The following is a 17,937-nucleotide window of genomic DNA, read 5'->3' on the forward strand; positions in this document are numbered from 1 at the left end:
TGTATAATGCGATAGTTATTTACATGCCGTTTTCATCTGCTATATCGGGAAGTTAATAATCCGGTATATGTTTACAAATGAACAGTATCAACAAAATCTGAAATTATTGATGTTTTGTAATTAGCACAGTTTTCAGGCAAACTAGTGTGCTGATTAACTCTTGATAACCAAAAGAATGTAATAGATAATAAAGTTACATTGGATAAGCCCTGGGTCAATATTTGGGAATTTTGGTACTGTCTACAAGCCATGTAAGTGAGCATGTTGGAGATATCACAAAATTTGGAAAAAATTGATATTAATTTTGGGGGCAAGGAAAATATAACAGCAGGAAAGGATCCACCTGCTTTGTTACATGGTCAGGGGAAGAGAGTTGAATATAATACTAGAATAAGATTATTAGATGAGGTGGAAAGAAGAAAACAAAATAGAAAGAGACAAGCGGACCATGGATAGTTTAGTGTGGCAGAGATAATGATTTCCTGCTGGGCAAAAGGAAAACAGCTGGCGTGTGCTGAGAAGGAAACTACACAAATGATAACAGAGAAAGCTTTAATTTACTCTTAAATGTGGAGTGGTTTTGGATAAAACACAGTTTACCAGATAGTTCGTCCCACAGTCACATGGCTGAAATGGAGGAGGAGATGAAGAATGATTTGGTGTTATGCTAAGGTACAGCCAAGGTGCTGGATGTATTTGATATGTTATTGCAGTTATGGAATGATGATAGATATTTGATGTGTGGGGAGAGGTATGGCGACTTGATGACTAAGAAACTGATGAAGTAAACTGATTGTGAAAATCACATTTCCTATCTGGTCACATCCAGCCTAATTGAGCATACAAAGGACTAACATAGTTAAATAACCAAATGTTACACACACATCTTACATAAGCATTAATAGCTAGCTCAGGTCATCTGGAGTTTTTACTGTTTGTGCAATGTTGAACTGCATCACAGCAGTAGAGATATGGTATGACTAAAGTGTATACAAACTTTTGTTTAATTTGAGGGAAAAATGTGTTTCCAAATTTTGTATTGCATGTAGGGGAGAGAAGGATTTCCTGTATGCTGCAACAGTCTATTCTGGCCAATTTAAATGCTCACCCAAGATTTTACCAATATCTCTAGTTTCTCTTTGATAAAATAATTGTATACCATTAAAATTAATTGGAAGAACTGTTTCACAAAAATGTCCACTGATCAACTTTCAGTGTGATATGAGGATTTAAGACCAAGATTCTATGCCCTTTGTGATACTGAGGAAAGGTCAACATTCATATCTGATATGGCAGTAGCAATGTCCTTATGGTGGGCACTTAGATACAACTGTGTGTCATCAGCATATACGAATGAGTCATGTATAAAATATAATTGATATATAGGGATAAAAACAATGTTCGAACACTGGACTTGGAGATTCTAGGAAGCACTTCTCTTTGTGATAACTTCTATGACCCAAAGATAACTTGTTGACATCAGTTTCTGAGGTAGCTGCTGAAGCACAGTGTTGGACTGTTTGAATTCAGATTTTTTCCATTTCCATAAGTAATATGTCCAAATGAACAGTATCAAATGGTTTTCTGAAATAGAGCAGTGTCAGAATCGATACTTCACCTCTGTCCGTGGCATGTTTCATGTCAGTCACTATGATTAATGAAATTGCTGTGCAATGATTTCTTCAAAAGCCTGATGATGTTGTCATGGATGTCATAAGTTTAAAGGTAATCCTTCAGTCATTTATGAACAATGCACTACAAGGCTGTAGGTACCACAGGTAACATGCTGATTGGCCTATAGTTGCCTGGTGATTTTGGGTGCTCATTCTTTGGTATTGGCTGAATTAAGCTTTAGTTCCAATCAGGAAAATATGTATTGCTGTCAAGAGACATATTTACATTGTCTGTGAGAACTGAAATAATGGTACTGGCAATATTTTTAATCGTACTTTCTCTCACTCCATCATCACATAATGCCTCAGAAGAACTTTTGACATTTGCTTTCTATACTTTGTTTGTACAAACGTGTTTTAAGAAAAACACTTCTGTATAGAAAGTGCTATCTTGTGGCTGATAATTTATTGCAAGTTGAGAGTAGACTACTTTTGGGACTAAGTAATTTAATTCATTTGCAGAAGCTTGAAAACAGCTGCATGTTTTGCCTTTCCCATATTGAAACTGTGCAGTTGTTTCCTCAGCACTCCAGGATTCAACTTGCTGCTTATAGCAGAGTGGGAAAGCATAATTTAGCATTGCATATGTTTTGCTTCAATTTCTTCTGCAGCTTGCTGTATACTTTGTATGGTTCAGGTGTTGATTTTGCTTGAATATTCTATATGAAGAGTATCTTTAATTCATTATCTGAAATAGTTCCATAGTCAGCCGTGGAGTATTTGACCTACTCTTTCACAACTGCATAAAAATACTGAGATTTAATAATGTTCAGCAAAGGCCACTGGAAATAGTGGTACGATTTGTTCAAGTTATTCTCAATACCACGAGAAAATGAAAGAGTTGTGCCTAGTCATTGTGTGATAGTACAATGATTCTTAAAACTTGTGAAAATTGTCTGCTACTTACCTTTTTCTCTTGATCACAGTTTTCTCAATAAATCTAGTTGTTCTCTCAATATATCTGGTTCATTCAGTATGTCTTGAGGTGTATTTCCTGCTTTAAGAGGAGACATACAGAATCATGTTTTCTGATGTGCGTTAATATTAAAAATGAAACATTGCAAGATTTTTTACCATTTTAATAAGGTCTTTTGAAGAACAGTTCACAGTATACATAAACTTGAGATAAAAAACTTCCCAGCAAATATGTCCACCCTAACACAACAGCAGCTCACAATACACTCTCCTCACAACTACTGCAATGCACAAAAAAGGAAAGTGATCAGAGATATAGCTTGCTATACAAAAATGTCATTTGACAGTATAAAAAGTTTTCTTTGAGTATAATTTAGAGTTTTGAGTTTGCTGTCATAATTCAGAAAATTAATGCTGAAAGTAATTGCAATAAACATTAAAACTAACAATAATTAACATTATTACTTTTCAAATTATAAAATATGTTTGACAAATTTTAGTATTACAATATTTCACCCAAAACAACTCTTCATTACATATTTTTTACATTTGTATATAAACAAATTACACTTTAATATCTTTGAGAACATAAATGAAAATCTGAAATTAATGTTGTGCAAAAAATGTTACTAGATTTGACTTTATTGTATGTATCATGGTACAAACTAAAAATAAAAGTGTGCCACTGACCAGTTCCATCTAATATTGACTCACTGCTTGTATCCTACTATCACATGTCTGAATAGTCCTGTTGTAGGGAATCATGGGTAACCAGTTTTAATTTTTCTGAATGTTATTAGATGAGACTTTTCTCTGGTGGTGTGTGTTGAGTACATCATCTGTAGAAAAGCCTGGAGCAGAAATCTGTCTGGTGCAAATTACATTATCTGGGGTATTTGATGATATATGTATAAGAGTGTGGTTGTGTGACAGTTGATGGGTTGGATCCAGAGATATTATTATAATGGAACACAAAGATTTTTTAACTGAAGGACTATCCTATAATAATCAAATGCTCATACTGTGACGTGAGGGAAGGATAATATTGTACTGATATTGGGCAGTTTGTTGTAGATTACTGTAATTAAAAATTTCCGATTAGATTCATTCCCCCAGAAATAGGAACTCTGCTTCTCTTCCATCATTTGCATCTGACATACTTTGTATTTTTGGTTTTAGATCAGATCAAACATATGCACCCACACTACTCCCATGATGAGTTATGCTGCATACAAACCCTTAGAAGTGTATAACCTGTGAGCTAGACAGAATCCGAGTAGATTTTTGGTTTGAACCACAGAAGAATTACTTGGTAATTCAACAGGTGGAACAAGTTCTAAAACTCATCAGAATGAGCTGCAAACGATTGCATGTTGACATGAGCAAAAAGTAAGTCACACGTCACACTGTGGCCACATGAAGGCTGAACTCTGCCGCCTCTAGTTGCTGACTAGAAGTGAGACAAAGGTCTTTATTTGCTGCAGTACATATTCTGCGGGGGTGACCAAAGTTACCATTATTCTGGCTCTATACCATGACCATCTGCCACATTTGGTAAATGATGGGTTGGCTAATAGAAAGTATCTCAAAGGAATGGGCCATTTAATGGAAAGATGTAATTCTCAACAAGGTGGGGTTTACAGGTGTTTCTTGAAGTGTTTATATCTGCCTTAAGCAGTAATTGAGGAGTGACGGAGGAAAAGGCTTTAATGTAACTGATTAAAGGATTCAAAAATAAGTGTCACTGGAATAATAAGTTGCTGCTACAAGAGATAAAGCAAAGAAAAACATTGATTAACTTGTAACAGATAACACAAATTATATTTGTTAAAGAAATAGACAATAGTAGTGAGGAAATTGAAAAATATAAGATAAGGATAGTAGGTATAGATTGAGTAAATTTTTGATAATATAATAGGTCAGTACTAACTAGACTGACACATGTACAAACATAAAAACTTAAATAATAATTAGCAATACAATGTAGTATAACAATTGAGTAAACTCATAAAAAAATACAGTGTACAAAAAACTAAGGTGTAAATCTTTTTGTCTGACAAGATTTCATATATCTTTTAGTTGAGAAATATTCATTATTGATTTCTGTCCTCCTGCGGTTTGCAATATTATTCTGAGAGATTGAAAAGTTCAATAATTTTAGCCTTTTGAATGTAAAGGTATCCCCTGACGGTAGTTCCTATCTTGGCAAATTTCCTCTTCTAGAGAAGCACACATGGTATTTGATTATTATGGGCCAGGATTTTGGGCCACTTAATAGCCTGAGTCCTGCAAAACAGCTTATGTCAGTATCAGTCACATTTAACACACACACACACACACACACACACACACACACACACACACACACACACACACACACACACACACACACACACTATTGCTTCTCTGAAACTGCTCTCTTCTGTTGGTGGTTGCAGATAGTTTATTTTCTAAGTTGACAAAATTTTTCATCACTAAGTCCATGATTAATTTCAGAAATATTTCATTTTTAAAAACATTTTTCATCTTTTTTTACTTATTTTCAAATGACCACATCTTCAGTTTCAACAATTTTTTGTCCAATCATTTGTTAATTAAGATGAAGTTTGGTGTTTGAATTAGTCTATGCAAAAACTGACACAGAATAAAATCTACATTCTGTTTGGTTCTGCCAAATATTTAAAACTTACATCTCTCATCTTTCCATGTGTTTACCAGATTCTTTTTCTGTTTCAGATAAAAGTGCAGTTGATTCTACATTTGTTGACTTAATACAGAAGTAACTGTGCAAAAGTGATTCTACATTTTGGACATAATATAGATGTAACTTCCCAAAAAGTGTAGTGCTTTCAAGTACTACATTCCAGAAGATTTGAGTACAAATGTGGGAGTAACACATAGTCAGTGTGTGTTTATATATCTCCCAGATCTTGCTCCTCAAGTGTGAACTGTGCACTGGGTTTAACTGGTGTTATAAAATTTTACTTAGGCATGTGCAAAGCAGGTTTGATCATCATCTGCTGTTTTTATATAAGTGAATGAAAGATTGTTATGCCATGTGAGTAGTCAATCATGAGAAAAATCAACAGATAAAGGAATTATGTGAATCAAAATTCTAATTTCATTTAATATGTCTGGTGAATGCTTTCATAAAAAAAAGAAAATGGAAGATGAAAACAAGACACCTTCCTTCACCATCAAACTGATCACTATTCACTACAGAGTTCTTTTAGCGATATTTATAAAGCTTCTGTGCGATTCTTAAATTTTTGTGAGCTGTAGACTGCATCGTGTTGTAAAATGTATGCACATTTCATCCACTACTGCAGGAGGACTTCATCAAACTGTGCAAGTCCACTTGAAACTGTCAGTGAAGACTTCTTTTGGACTCTATGGAAGCAACGATGCCATAGTCTTTGATATCTGCTAATGTGTGAAGCAGACAACTGTATATTATTACCATGGTGATTGACTACCCTATACAAGAGAAACTGGTAGCGTGATGCGACATTCCTACGATGATGATTCGCTAAAAACGTACCAAGCAAGTGAAATGTGCCAATGAAATCTCCAGCAATTTATATTTTTATTGTTTTCTGTTTATTAGTCAATTTATGTATCAGAAATAGGGATCCAATTTTGTACCTCCTCAGATCTTTGTAAATGATGTCATTAATGTTATGCTTGCCATTTTTCGATTCCTCCAATATAAATCTCAGACAATAGTTGGGCCAGAATCTGTTGCACTTTTTCCTACATTATTTTTCCTTGCACTTGTTGATTGCAAATCCAAATGTGGCATATCATTAATAGTTTCACTTTTATCCAGAAAGTATCTGAATCATCTCTAAACTCATATTTTGATCAAAACTTCTGGTCTGTACATTTTTGCCACTATTCCAATATTTTGTCTGTCTTGGTTGCTGTTTTCCTCAGTTATGTAACTTAACTTGGTGTGTGTGTGTGTGTGTGTGTGTGTGTGTATATATATATATATATATATATATATATATATATATATATATATATATATATATTTTGCTTAATTACACTATATTGCCGACCCTCATAGTATGTTTAACTGACTTCAAAAAGCAAACATGTTCTTCACGGAAATGATTTGGTCAAATGTGTTGTTTCTTGACAAATCTTTTCACGTAAGTGCATGTAAATGCTTTTTTGACACAAAATACCACCTAGATATCAATCAATTCACTGGATATTTTAGGTACAGCTTGTACCTTATACAACAGAGAATATACATCACAATACTGGGTTGACAAATGACTTATTAGCAATAAATACAACATGTGGTCTTTTATTTCAAGTTGGCCAATCATTTATGCTCTAAAACAAGACATGCAAGTATCTGTCAAGCTTAACAGTTAATTTGTGTGAAATGGTATTTTTGTATGCTCAGAACAAATGTTCTTGATAGCTACCTATACAACAACTTCCAAAGAATGTTGCTGTTTCTACTGTTTTCCATTAGAAAAGAGAGAATACTTTTCAAACACTACTACTTTTCAGAATATGTAATTCCATTGGCAATATTTTAACAAATTGGTCTTGTTTGACTAATTATTTCATTTATGTGGAATTAAGCAAGTTTCTAATTCTCCCTGAATTTACTTTAGCCAGTGACAGCTCGTCTTCTGCCCACAATGTGTATTCCACACCCTTGTGCCAATACTACCTGTCTCTTGGTTGCTCTCTTCTCCAATTTTGTAACAAAACTTAATGTTTGTGGATTCCTCCATCACACATCCACTGTTTTGTGGAACTACGGACTTATTGTTAAGAACCTAGTGCCCTAAATAACATGTAAATCAACATGCAAGCAAGACATGGGGGACTTTTTAACTTGACAAAAAAATTGATTCTCATACCAATTATTGTTACAAAAATTATCACTTTAAATACTGATTTCTTTTTTGGTATCTGCAAAAATTCTTAAATCTATGAATTCCCTGTTGTCTGGAGAAAACAAGACTGACATAGGCCGTTGTTAGGACAACATTCTGCAAGAAAATGACAGACACTGTTTTTGTGGTTACACTCTAGTTATGGAATTTTGACAAATCATTTCCAAGAACATTACATGTAGGAAAGACAGTTGCAGACTCATTATTGCTAAATGATCTATAAAAAACTAGCATAAAATGTGATACTTGTCAATAATCGTGAAAAAATTCTGTTACAAAATGATAACAATAGCATACAAGAGTGATGTAACAAAATAATTTCAAGTTCTTAGCAGTCTACTTGAATGCAACATTTATCCCTTTAGCATTAAAAGACTGTCAATTAAGTAGTGTTCATTGCTTTATTTTTGGGTATCGTTGTGGTGCATTTAGTGTACTCATTGCAGAACACAACATTAACAAATATTTATGTTGTGACACTCTTGCTGCAATACGCAACAATTTTTTCGTCCAGTCCATTAGCTGTCTTGAAACTCATGGAATTACTGGTCTCCTATTACATTCCAGACAAATTACAGCATTTGCACATGCCTTTGTATTGCATGATAATCAAGTAGTTACAAGAGGTACATGTGACACACGATTTTCCACTTGTGCATGTAACTGATTGTTTAATCTGTCTTACAACATATTGTAAATTAAGAATAATTATTGTATAGTAATTCCTTCAAGTTTTGAGACAGAAGTACACTCTAAAGTGGAATTTACACTGTGAGTCTTGTATATTTTTTGAAGTTAGTTAGTAATATAAAAGCAAAGTGAAGAATTCCTTGCATATATATATACACATATATAAAACATATATATTTTCTGTTTGTTTTTATTGGAATTTGAATGGTTATTTTTTGAAATATGTCAGTGCATCTGGTGCTCATTGACATATTCACTTTCTTGCAAAAAAAACCATCACTACAAAACAATATACCTTCAATATTTGGTATACGACTACTATTTGTGTTCACATCTTTCCTTATAAGCACAAATTTATCACACCTAATTTACAAATTTGTCTGTAAATGAGATGATTCATAATTGTTTCCTTTAAGTTCATGTTGTGAGTTTAGTTGAGTTTTTCCCATTTTACTTTACATAGAATTAAAATTTATTACATTTTATGTTCCATCAATTTTTACGTAACATGGTAGATTTGTTACAAACACGGAAGCTACACAGATTTGTTGAATTTTAAAGCTTCCAATACTTGCACTTTTTTCTTTTTTTTCATAGACTGTTCACTTTCAGTTCTTGAATTTCCATATTTCAAGCAAGTGAAGCCCTACAAGACTGATCATAAAGTGTAGAGTCACATATACATAGTCTACGTTGATATTATATGCCATGCAGAGCTGTTTCTGTTTGTTGTCCAAGAAGTTCAATTTATTTCACTCCATGCACTATTGTAAGTATCTATGTGCAATTTTTGTACACTTTTTTAAGTAAAAGAAAGAAAAGGTATGTGCAGCTTGCTGTTGTATCTTTAGGACAGCTGAGTAGTCAGAGACTTATTTCTCATACTCTTAAAATGTATTGATCTTCTATGTTGATACACAGAGCTGTGAAGAATGTATAACATCATTTTTTCTAGGAAACAGCTATCAACATTTGCTTCATTTGCCAAATTAATATTACAAGTGGTACTGGTGATATAAATCACCTTCATCAGCCATAAAAACAAATACCTGGAAAAGTAATCAGTTACATACATTTATTGCATATTCAACCCAACAGGAAATTGTAAAGCTTCTTGGTACTATTTCATTGTAAACCGTAAAAATTGTTAACAGAGATGTTATATATTTCTTTCCATCAAATAAGAAAATCCCTATATGTAAAAAAAATTAGGAAAACAGTGCTTTATTGGAGCAGAAATTCACTGTAGATTTGTATCTCAGGAGTGAATGTGACATCTCTCTATAAATGTTACCAAACTGGTATTCATGAAACTAAAATATCTTTATGCTTAAACTTTCTGATTAGTATGATGAAAGATTAAACTGCATTTGTACCCATGACATTTCTTAAGCCCAGTATTAAAATACTTTTAATTAATTAGCATTAGTGGTACAGTGCACATTTTTGCTCAATTAAAAAGAACACAGGTCATTTCATTTTGCATATGTTATTGATGTGAATTTTTGCTCAGTTATAAAGAACATAGAACATTTCATTTTGAATGTTACTGATGTGATGACAATAATATTTTATATGGAACCTACAATGAAATAGCTATGAAACTAGTGATCCATTTGATGAAGCATGGGATGAGCTAAATATAACTTACATGTAAGCTAAATATAACTTACATGTAAATTTCCACAAGTGATGATGAAAGTAATTGTCAAATTGAAAATTTTTATTATTCATCCTGTACATTGTGTGTGTTAATGTAAGCATGATTATGTGAAAACTGTAATGCGACCATTGCAAGAGAACTGTACTCTCACTTATTTTCAAAAATTTTCCAGTAGTTACTGATAGGAAACTAACCTTTTCCAAGAACATTTGTCTGAAAGAAATACTCTTTTTGAATGAGTCTTCATGTATTCTTAGGGACTTTGTGTGTAATTCTGATTGCTGTGATGTTCTATCTGTGATAATTCCTAGATGTTCACTAATGTTGTTACATTGTGACCAAAATGCGGAAAAAAGCTCACAGGTAACAACTGTTGTCTTATTTAATGTTTTGAAACAAATTCTTCAGAGAACTTGACATACATTTGATATGTGTATTTTAAAACTTTTTGAAAGAGCTGGATATTGAATTCTATGTTTCATGTTTCTCCTGAATCTCTGGAATTATCTGCCAGTTTTTTTGTGCACAAAAATTGTAAATATCATTACAGGTTCGAGATTTTTATGACTGTAGCATACATATTTTTAATTCTTCAATTTAGAAACTACATCTCAGTATTAAAAGTTGAAGAACTGTCAGAGGTTGACTTGATCTGTAACAGTACATGTTAATACCTGAGTTAATACCTCATCAACGTATCAATTGTTTTCATTAATATTCATTTGTTCATTGAAAAATGTATATTGGTATATGTATTTCATCCATACATTTTTATTTGTTTGGTAGCTTGCTGAATGATTTGCAAGATGTATTATGTCGGTGTGTGTGTTTGTGAAGTATTTGTATCATCTGTTACTTTAGGTGTTTAATATGTACTAGTCATTAAAAGTCTGGATTAAAAAATAAATGACAATTAATAATTAAAAAATAAATTCTGCATTTATTTGTGTGTTCTAAGCTGATCTAAACCTTTTACACAATTGTAAGAAATTGCTGTTGTAAACCAAATAATAATGCTTTTCATACAGTTCTATGGTTTAGCTGCAATTTTCAAACTGAAAGATGAAAAAAAGTCTTTTTGGAGCAGTAGAGCTGGTTATTCCAACATAAAGTACTCAATTAATGTAAGGATCTGCTCAGGGTGAATGAATTAATCAGATATGGCTAGAATTGTGACTATGAGCTATTTAAAATATAAGTATTAAAAGATTGCCATTCAATAATGTAAAGTTGTGTATGTATTAAATAATTACAACTGACCACCAGAAAAAACAGGGAAAGCCACAGCTATAGTTTCCAATGCAGAACTATGAGCGAAAATAACAGCTGATTTTCAACTATAATACATCATGGTAAGCTTCAGTAAAAAAGCAATATTTGTCTGCAAACCAAAATGTATATCACTCATGCACCTGCACCCAACACTAACCCACTAATTCACCCAACCATGCAACAACCAACCCACCACACTTCTGCATCACTTAATTGGCTCACCGTGCATAAGCATGCATCCAAACACACACGCACACAGACAAAATTATTGTTTTGGCATGCATGTACATTATCATCTTCCTGCCTCTGATAAGGTGTTTCTCTTTCAATTACATCTTCATCTCTGGAACCAGGTGGAGGAGTTACGTGGGGTCAAGTCTGTATGGCAGTGTTGCTGATCTAATAACTCTTAAAGAAGTTGTGTTCTCATAGAGGTATGTGCCTGGTCATAGATCACTAATACTGAAACTTTTCCATCTTTGCAATATTTCACAGCATATACTGTATCTGTACTGACTGTTGCTCCAAATACATCAGTCTGGGCCAGACCGGGACTCCAACCCAGATTTCCCACTTATTGCGAGTGGTAGCGTCACCATTTGGCTATCCATGCACATCTCATAGCCAGATCCAAGTTTCTGTACATCGTCAATCATGTGTTCACAACCCATACTCGTACATCCATTATGTACATTCCCATACAGGGGAAACCTTTTAGTTGAAAGTCCAAATTTCGATGCAAAGTTCCTTTCAGACATACATACATGCATGCATGCATGCATGTATCCATGTCCAAAAGGAACTCTGCATCATACTTTGGAACAACACAGCCACTGCGATATCATAGTTATCTGCCAACACCGGCTGAGCAGCTTTCAAGTAAAATGTCTCCCCTGTATGGGAATGTACACAATGGATGTATGAGTACAGGTTGTGGACACATTGTAGGTGACATATGGAAGTTTGGGTCTGGCCATGAGGCACGCACAGATAGACAAATGGTAACGCGACCACCTGCGATAAGTGGGAAATCTGGGTTCGATTCCCGGTCTGGCACAAATTTTTGTTGTTGTCATTCCATTATGCAGCTGATGGTAGGCCGTATTTGCAACTGTGAATACATTTCATATCTTTCATGATGGCTGTAGTCACTGCAGTGCCTGTTCCATCATAATTCAGAACTGTGAATGCATAGATGTGTTCTTTAATGCCTGTCAAAACATCATTTTGTAAAGACAGGAAGTGAGCAGTGATGCCATCAGTGGAATGAGGTACCTGTACTTTTTGGAGGATCACAAAAACAAAGGACTAGCTACATATCTGAAAATAATCCTAAAAGACAGGTCACTTTTATAAATTTTGCAGATGGCAGATAAAACAGTAGTCATGTGACAAACACATACTTATTATTGGTCACGTGCTATATGAATATTAGTGTGAAAATTCTTTGGTGTGCATATAGATAATAAGATACAATGATAAAACATATTGATAAACTTAGCAAAAAATACAGTACACCCTACATTGCATTTAAAAATATATCTCTCATTCTTGATATATAGACAGATGATATAGTATATTTTACCTACTGTCACAGCCTAGCATTTGAGAAAGGTATTTTATTCATTAGTAAATTGTAGATATTTCTCTGTAATTCCCCCTGTCACCTCAGGTTGTCCAACTCATGGGTGCACACAATGGAGCAGTAGAGCCAGCTGGGAGAAATAAATGTTGGTTGTATCTTAAGAGGTTTTGAGGCTAACGCGGAATTTTCCAGTGTGGATATGGATATACTCCTCATATACATTCAAACTGATGGCATAAAATGTATTCACAGTAGCAAATACGAACAACAATCCGCTGTATAATGGAATGACGACAGCAAAAATTTGTGCCGGACTGGGACTCAAATCCAGATTTCGCAATTATCACAAGCAATTGCCTTACCATTAGGCCTATCTGAACATGACTCACAGCCAGACCCAAACTCCCATACATCATCTGGCTGTGAGTCATGCTCAGATAGCCTAATGGTAAGGCAACCACTTGCGAGAAGTGGAAAATCTAGATACGATTTTTAATGTTGTCATTCCTTTATACAGCTGATGGTTGCCATGTTCACAACTGCAAATACCCTTCATGAATTTCGTAAGTGCTGCAGTCACCTCAGTGCCTGTTCTTTCAGACATGCATGCATGTGTGAACATTGCACTTTGGAGTGACTCAGGCACTGCAATATCATATTCAAATTTTCAGTATTGTAGTCTTGGATTAATATGGTGAAGTATTGTGGAGTTGAGCTTGGCAGTGAGGAATATGGGTTTGGCAGTGAGGAACATACACTGGGATCGAAAGCTGGATTGTTGTTGTTGTGGTCTTCAGTCCGGAGACTGGTTTGACACAGCTCTCCATGCTACTCTATCCTGTGCAAGCCTCTTCATCTCCCAGTACCTACTGCAGCCTACATCCTTCTGAATCTGCTTAGTGTATTCATCTCTTGGTCTCCCTCTATGATTTTTACCCTCCACGCTGCCCTCCAATACTAAATTGGTCATGCCTCAGAACATGTCCTACCAAACGATACCTTCTTCTAATCAAACAGTGCCACAAATTTCTCTTCTCCCCAATTCTATTCAATGCCTCCTCATTAGTTATGTGATCTACCCACCTTATCTTCAGCATCCTTCTGTAGCACCACATTTCGAAAACTTCTATTCTCTTCTTGTCTAAACTATTTATAATCCCTGTTTCACTTCCATACGTGGCTACACTCAATACAAATACTTTCAGAAATGACTTCCTGACATTTAAATCTATACTCGATGTTAAAAAATTTCTCTTCTTCGAAAACGCTTTCCTTGCCATTGCCAGTATACATTTTATATCCTCTCCATTTTGACCATCATCAGTTATTTTGCTCCCCAAATAGCAAAACTCATTTACTACTTTAAGTGTCTCATTTCCTAATCTAATTCCCTCAGAATCACCCGATTTAATTTGACTTCATTCCATTAGCCTAATTTTGCTTTTGTTGATGTTCATCTTATATCATCCTTTCAAAACACTGTCCATTCCATTCACAACTGTTCTTCCACGTCCTTTGCTGTCTCTGACAGAATTACAATGTTATCGGTGAACCTCAAAGTTTTTATTTCTTCTTCATGGATTTTAATTCCTACTCTGAAGTTTTCTTTTGCTTTCTTTACTGCTTGCTCAATATACAGATTGAATAACATCGGGGATAGGCCACAACCCTGCCTCACTCCCTTCCCAACCACTGCTTCCCTTTCATGCCTCTTGACTCTTCTAACTGCCATCTGGTTTCTGTATAAACTGTAAATAGCCTTTTGCTCCCTGTATTTTACCCCTGCCACCTTCAGAATTTGAAAAAGAGTATTCCAGTCAACATTGTCAAAAGCTTTCTCTAGGTCTACAAATGCTAGAAACATAGATTTTCCATTCCTTAATCTATCTTCTAAGATAAGTCATAGGGTCAGTATTACCTCAAGTATTCCAACATTTCTACCGAATCTAAACTGATCTTCCCCAAGGTCGGCTTCTACCAGTTTTTCCAATCGTCTGTAAAGAATTTGTGGTAGTATTTTGCAGCCGTGACTTATTAAACTGATGGCTCGGTAATGTTCACATCTGTAAACACCTGCTTTCTTTGGGATTGGAAATATTATATTCTTCTTGAAGTCTGAGGGTATTTCACCTATCTCATACATCTTGCTCACCAGATGGTAGAGTTTTGTCAGGGCTGGTTCTCCAAAGGCTATCAGTAATTCTAAAGGAATGTTGTCTACTCCCGGGGCCTTGTTTTGATTTAGGTCTTTCAGTGCTCTGTCAAACTTTTCACACAGTATCGCATCTCCCATTTCATCTTCATCTAAATCTTCTTACATTTCCATAACATTGTCCTCAAGTACACCACCCTTGTATAGACCCTCTATATACTCCTTCCACCTTTCTGCTTTCCCTTCTTTGCTTACAATGGGGTTTCCATCTGGGCTCTTGATATTCATACAAGTGGTTCTCTTCTCTCCAAAGGTCACTTTAATTTTCCTGTAGGCACTATGTATCTTACCGCTAGTGATATATGCCTCTACATCCTTACATTTGTCCTCTAGCCATCCCTTCTTAACTGTTTTGCATTTTCTGTTGATCTCATTTTTGAGACATTTGTATTCCTTTTTGCCTGGTTCATTCACTGTATTTTTATATTTTCTCCTTTCATCAATTAAATTCAATATATCTTCTGTTACCCAAGGATTCCTACTAGACCTCGTCTTTTCACCTACTTGATCCTCTGCTGCCTTCACTGTTTCACCTCTCCACCATATTTCTTTCCCCCATTCTTATCAATCGTTCCCTAATGCTCTCCCTGAAACTCTCTACAACCTCTGGTTCTGTCAGTTTATCCAGGTCCCATCTCCTTAAATTCCCACCTTTTTGCAGTTTCTTCAGTTTTAATCTACAGTTCATAACCAATAGATTGTGGTCAGAGTCCACATCTGCCACTGGAAATTTCTTACAATTTAAAACCTGGTTCCTAAATTTCTGTCTTACCATTATATAATAAATCTGAAACCTTCCAATATCTCCAGGTCTTGTCCATGTATACAACCTTCTTTTGTGATTGTTGAACCAAGTGTTAGCTATGATTAAGTTATGCTCTGTGCAAAATTCTACCAGGCATCTTCCTCTTTCATTCCTTATTCATTGACTGTGTTTCCTTCTCTTCCTTTTCCTACTATCGAATTCCAGTCACCTATGACTATTAAATTTTCGTCTCCCTTCACTATCTGAATAATTTCTTTCATCTCATCATACATTTCATTGCTCTCTTCATCTTCTGCAGAGCTAGTTGGCATATAAACTTGTACTACTGTGGTAGGCATGGGCTTCGTGTCTATCTTGGCCACAATAATGCATTCACTACGCTGTTTGTAGTACGTAACCCACACTCCTTTTGTTTTATTCATTATTAAACCAACTCCTGCATTACCCCTATTAGATTTTGTATTTATAATGCTGTATTCACCTGACCAGAAGCCTTGTTCCTCCTGCCACCAAACTTCACTAATTCCCACTATATCCATCAGTAACCTATCCATTTCCCTTTTTAAATTTTCTAACCTACCTGCCCAATTGAGGGATCTGACATTCCACGCTCCCATCTGTAAAACGCCAGTTTTCTTTCTCCTGATGATGATGTTGTCCTGAGTAGTCTCCGCCCGGAGATCCGAATGGGGCACTGTTTTACCTCAGGAATATTTTACCCAAGAGGACGTCATCATCATTTAACCATACAGTTAAGCTGCATGCCCTCGGGAAAAATTACGGCTGTAGTTTCCCCTTGCTTTCAGCCATTTGCAGTAACAGCACAGCAAGGCTGTTTGGTTAGTGTTACAAGGCCAATCAGTCAATGATCCAGACTGTTGCCCCTGAAACTACTTAAAAGGCTGCTGTCCCTCTTCAGGATTATGTTGTGATAACTTCCAATTAGTAGACTAGCAAATGTAATTGGGACATCATTTGTGGGACCATTTCAAGCATTGTCGTGGCTTCATGAAGGGAATATGGCACCAGAAAGTGAGGTGATAAATTGGTGCTACTATTTAGGTTAAGCTTCGATACATATGTGCATATTGAGGATGGCACCAATAATATATGTGAAGAAGGACTGGTTAATGTGGGTGAAGAAACTGAATGAAATGGGATGACTGCTGTAGTAGTGAAATACATTGCCTGACAAAAATGTGAAGCACCCAGCAGAGGAGGGGGGGACAAAATGAAACTTCATATGTTGAGAGGGTATGTAATGTTACTTAAGAGATTACAAGACGGAATAAAATGTACAGTGAACTTGGCAGTATAAGCCCACTTATCAGTATGACGTAGCACCCCCCTCTGGCCTGTTTTTGCACTAATTCAGTTGGGACGGGTGTCAAGAGCTGTTATATCCATTCCTGAGGCAAGCTCACCAAAACTGTTGTAACAGGTCCTTGAAATCCCAGGTACTGGTGTTGAGATGGAGTTGATGACCACACTGGTCCCATACAAGTTCTATTGGGGACCAATCTGGAGATCTTGCTGGCCATGGGAAAACCTTAGCATCATGTAGACTGTTGTAGAAACACGCGCTATGTATGGACAATCATTGTCCTTTTGAAAAAGTGGTGCTATGATACTGTTGCAGGAGGGGTAACACATGAATTTGCCGCATGCCTGTGACATACCATTGTACCACCAGAGTTACCCCAATTACTACACATTGTGAAATGAAGTCATACCAGATGGCTCTCCACACAATGATGCCAGTAGGATCATCACTGAGATTCTCCAAAAACTTGGAAGAATGGGAACTCTTCCTAGGTCACCACCATAGTCACCTATGATGGTCATCTGAGGTAGCGTAGAACCACGATTCATCACTAAACACAATGTGATAGCATTTATCAGCAGTCCATACTTCCTGGTCATGGCACCATTGAAACCACGGCCATTTGTGTTGTGGTGTCAATGGCAGCCTACATGTGGGATTGTAATTCCATTGTTTGGGCTGCTAGTCTCTGACCAGAGGTTTCGGATGATACAGACTGTTGCAGGGAGTCTATTACTTGTTCTCAGATGACAGGCACAGATGTGGAGGGTTACGATGTGCTTTGTACAGAATACGGTGACCCTCCCTTATGCTGGTCTGACATCATTGACCACAATCTTGAAGAAGAATAAGCCTGCACTCACATTCCCATGCAGTCCAACATTGGGCCAATGGTGCATCCGAACATCTTAC

General features: G+C 35.7%; 2 protein-coding genes across 3 annotated transcripts in view; one reads left to right on the top strand and one right to left on the bottom strand.

Moving 5' to 3' along the window:
* LOC124721143 (patched domain-containing protein 3-like) overlaps positions 1–5,662 on the top strand; it is a 631,834-nt gene extending 626,172 nt beyond the window's left edge. The window contains exon 18 of the mRNA XM_047245962.1: positions 5,325–5,662. Within this exon, the coding sequence (XP_047101918.1) occupies positions 5,325–5,371 (47 nt within the window). The 3' untranslated portion in view covers positions 5,372–5,662. The remainder of the gene's footprint in view (positions 1–5,324) is intronic.
* LOC124721145 overlaps positions 4,632–17,937 on the bottom strand; it is a 252,961-nt gene continuing 239,655 nt past the window's right edge. For both annotated transcript variants that reach the window (XM_047245965.1, XM_047245964.1), the window contains one exon: positions 4,632–4,874. In XM_047245965.1, the coding sequence (XP_047101921.1) occupies positions 4,860–4,874 (15 nt within the window). In that variant the 3' untranslated portion in view covers positions 4,632–4,859. The remainder of the gene's footprint in view (positions 4,875–17,937) is intronic.

Source organism: Schistocerca piceifrons, chromosome X (genome assembly GCF_021461385.2).
Source record: "Schistocerca piceifrons isolate TAMUIC-IGC-003096 chromosome X, iqSchPice1.1, whole genome shotgun sequence".
In the NCBI taxonomy this organism is placed as follows: Eukaryota; Metazoa; Arthropoda; class Insecta; order Orthoptera; family Acrididae; genus Schistocerca; species Schistocerca piceifrons.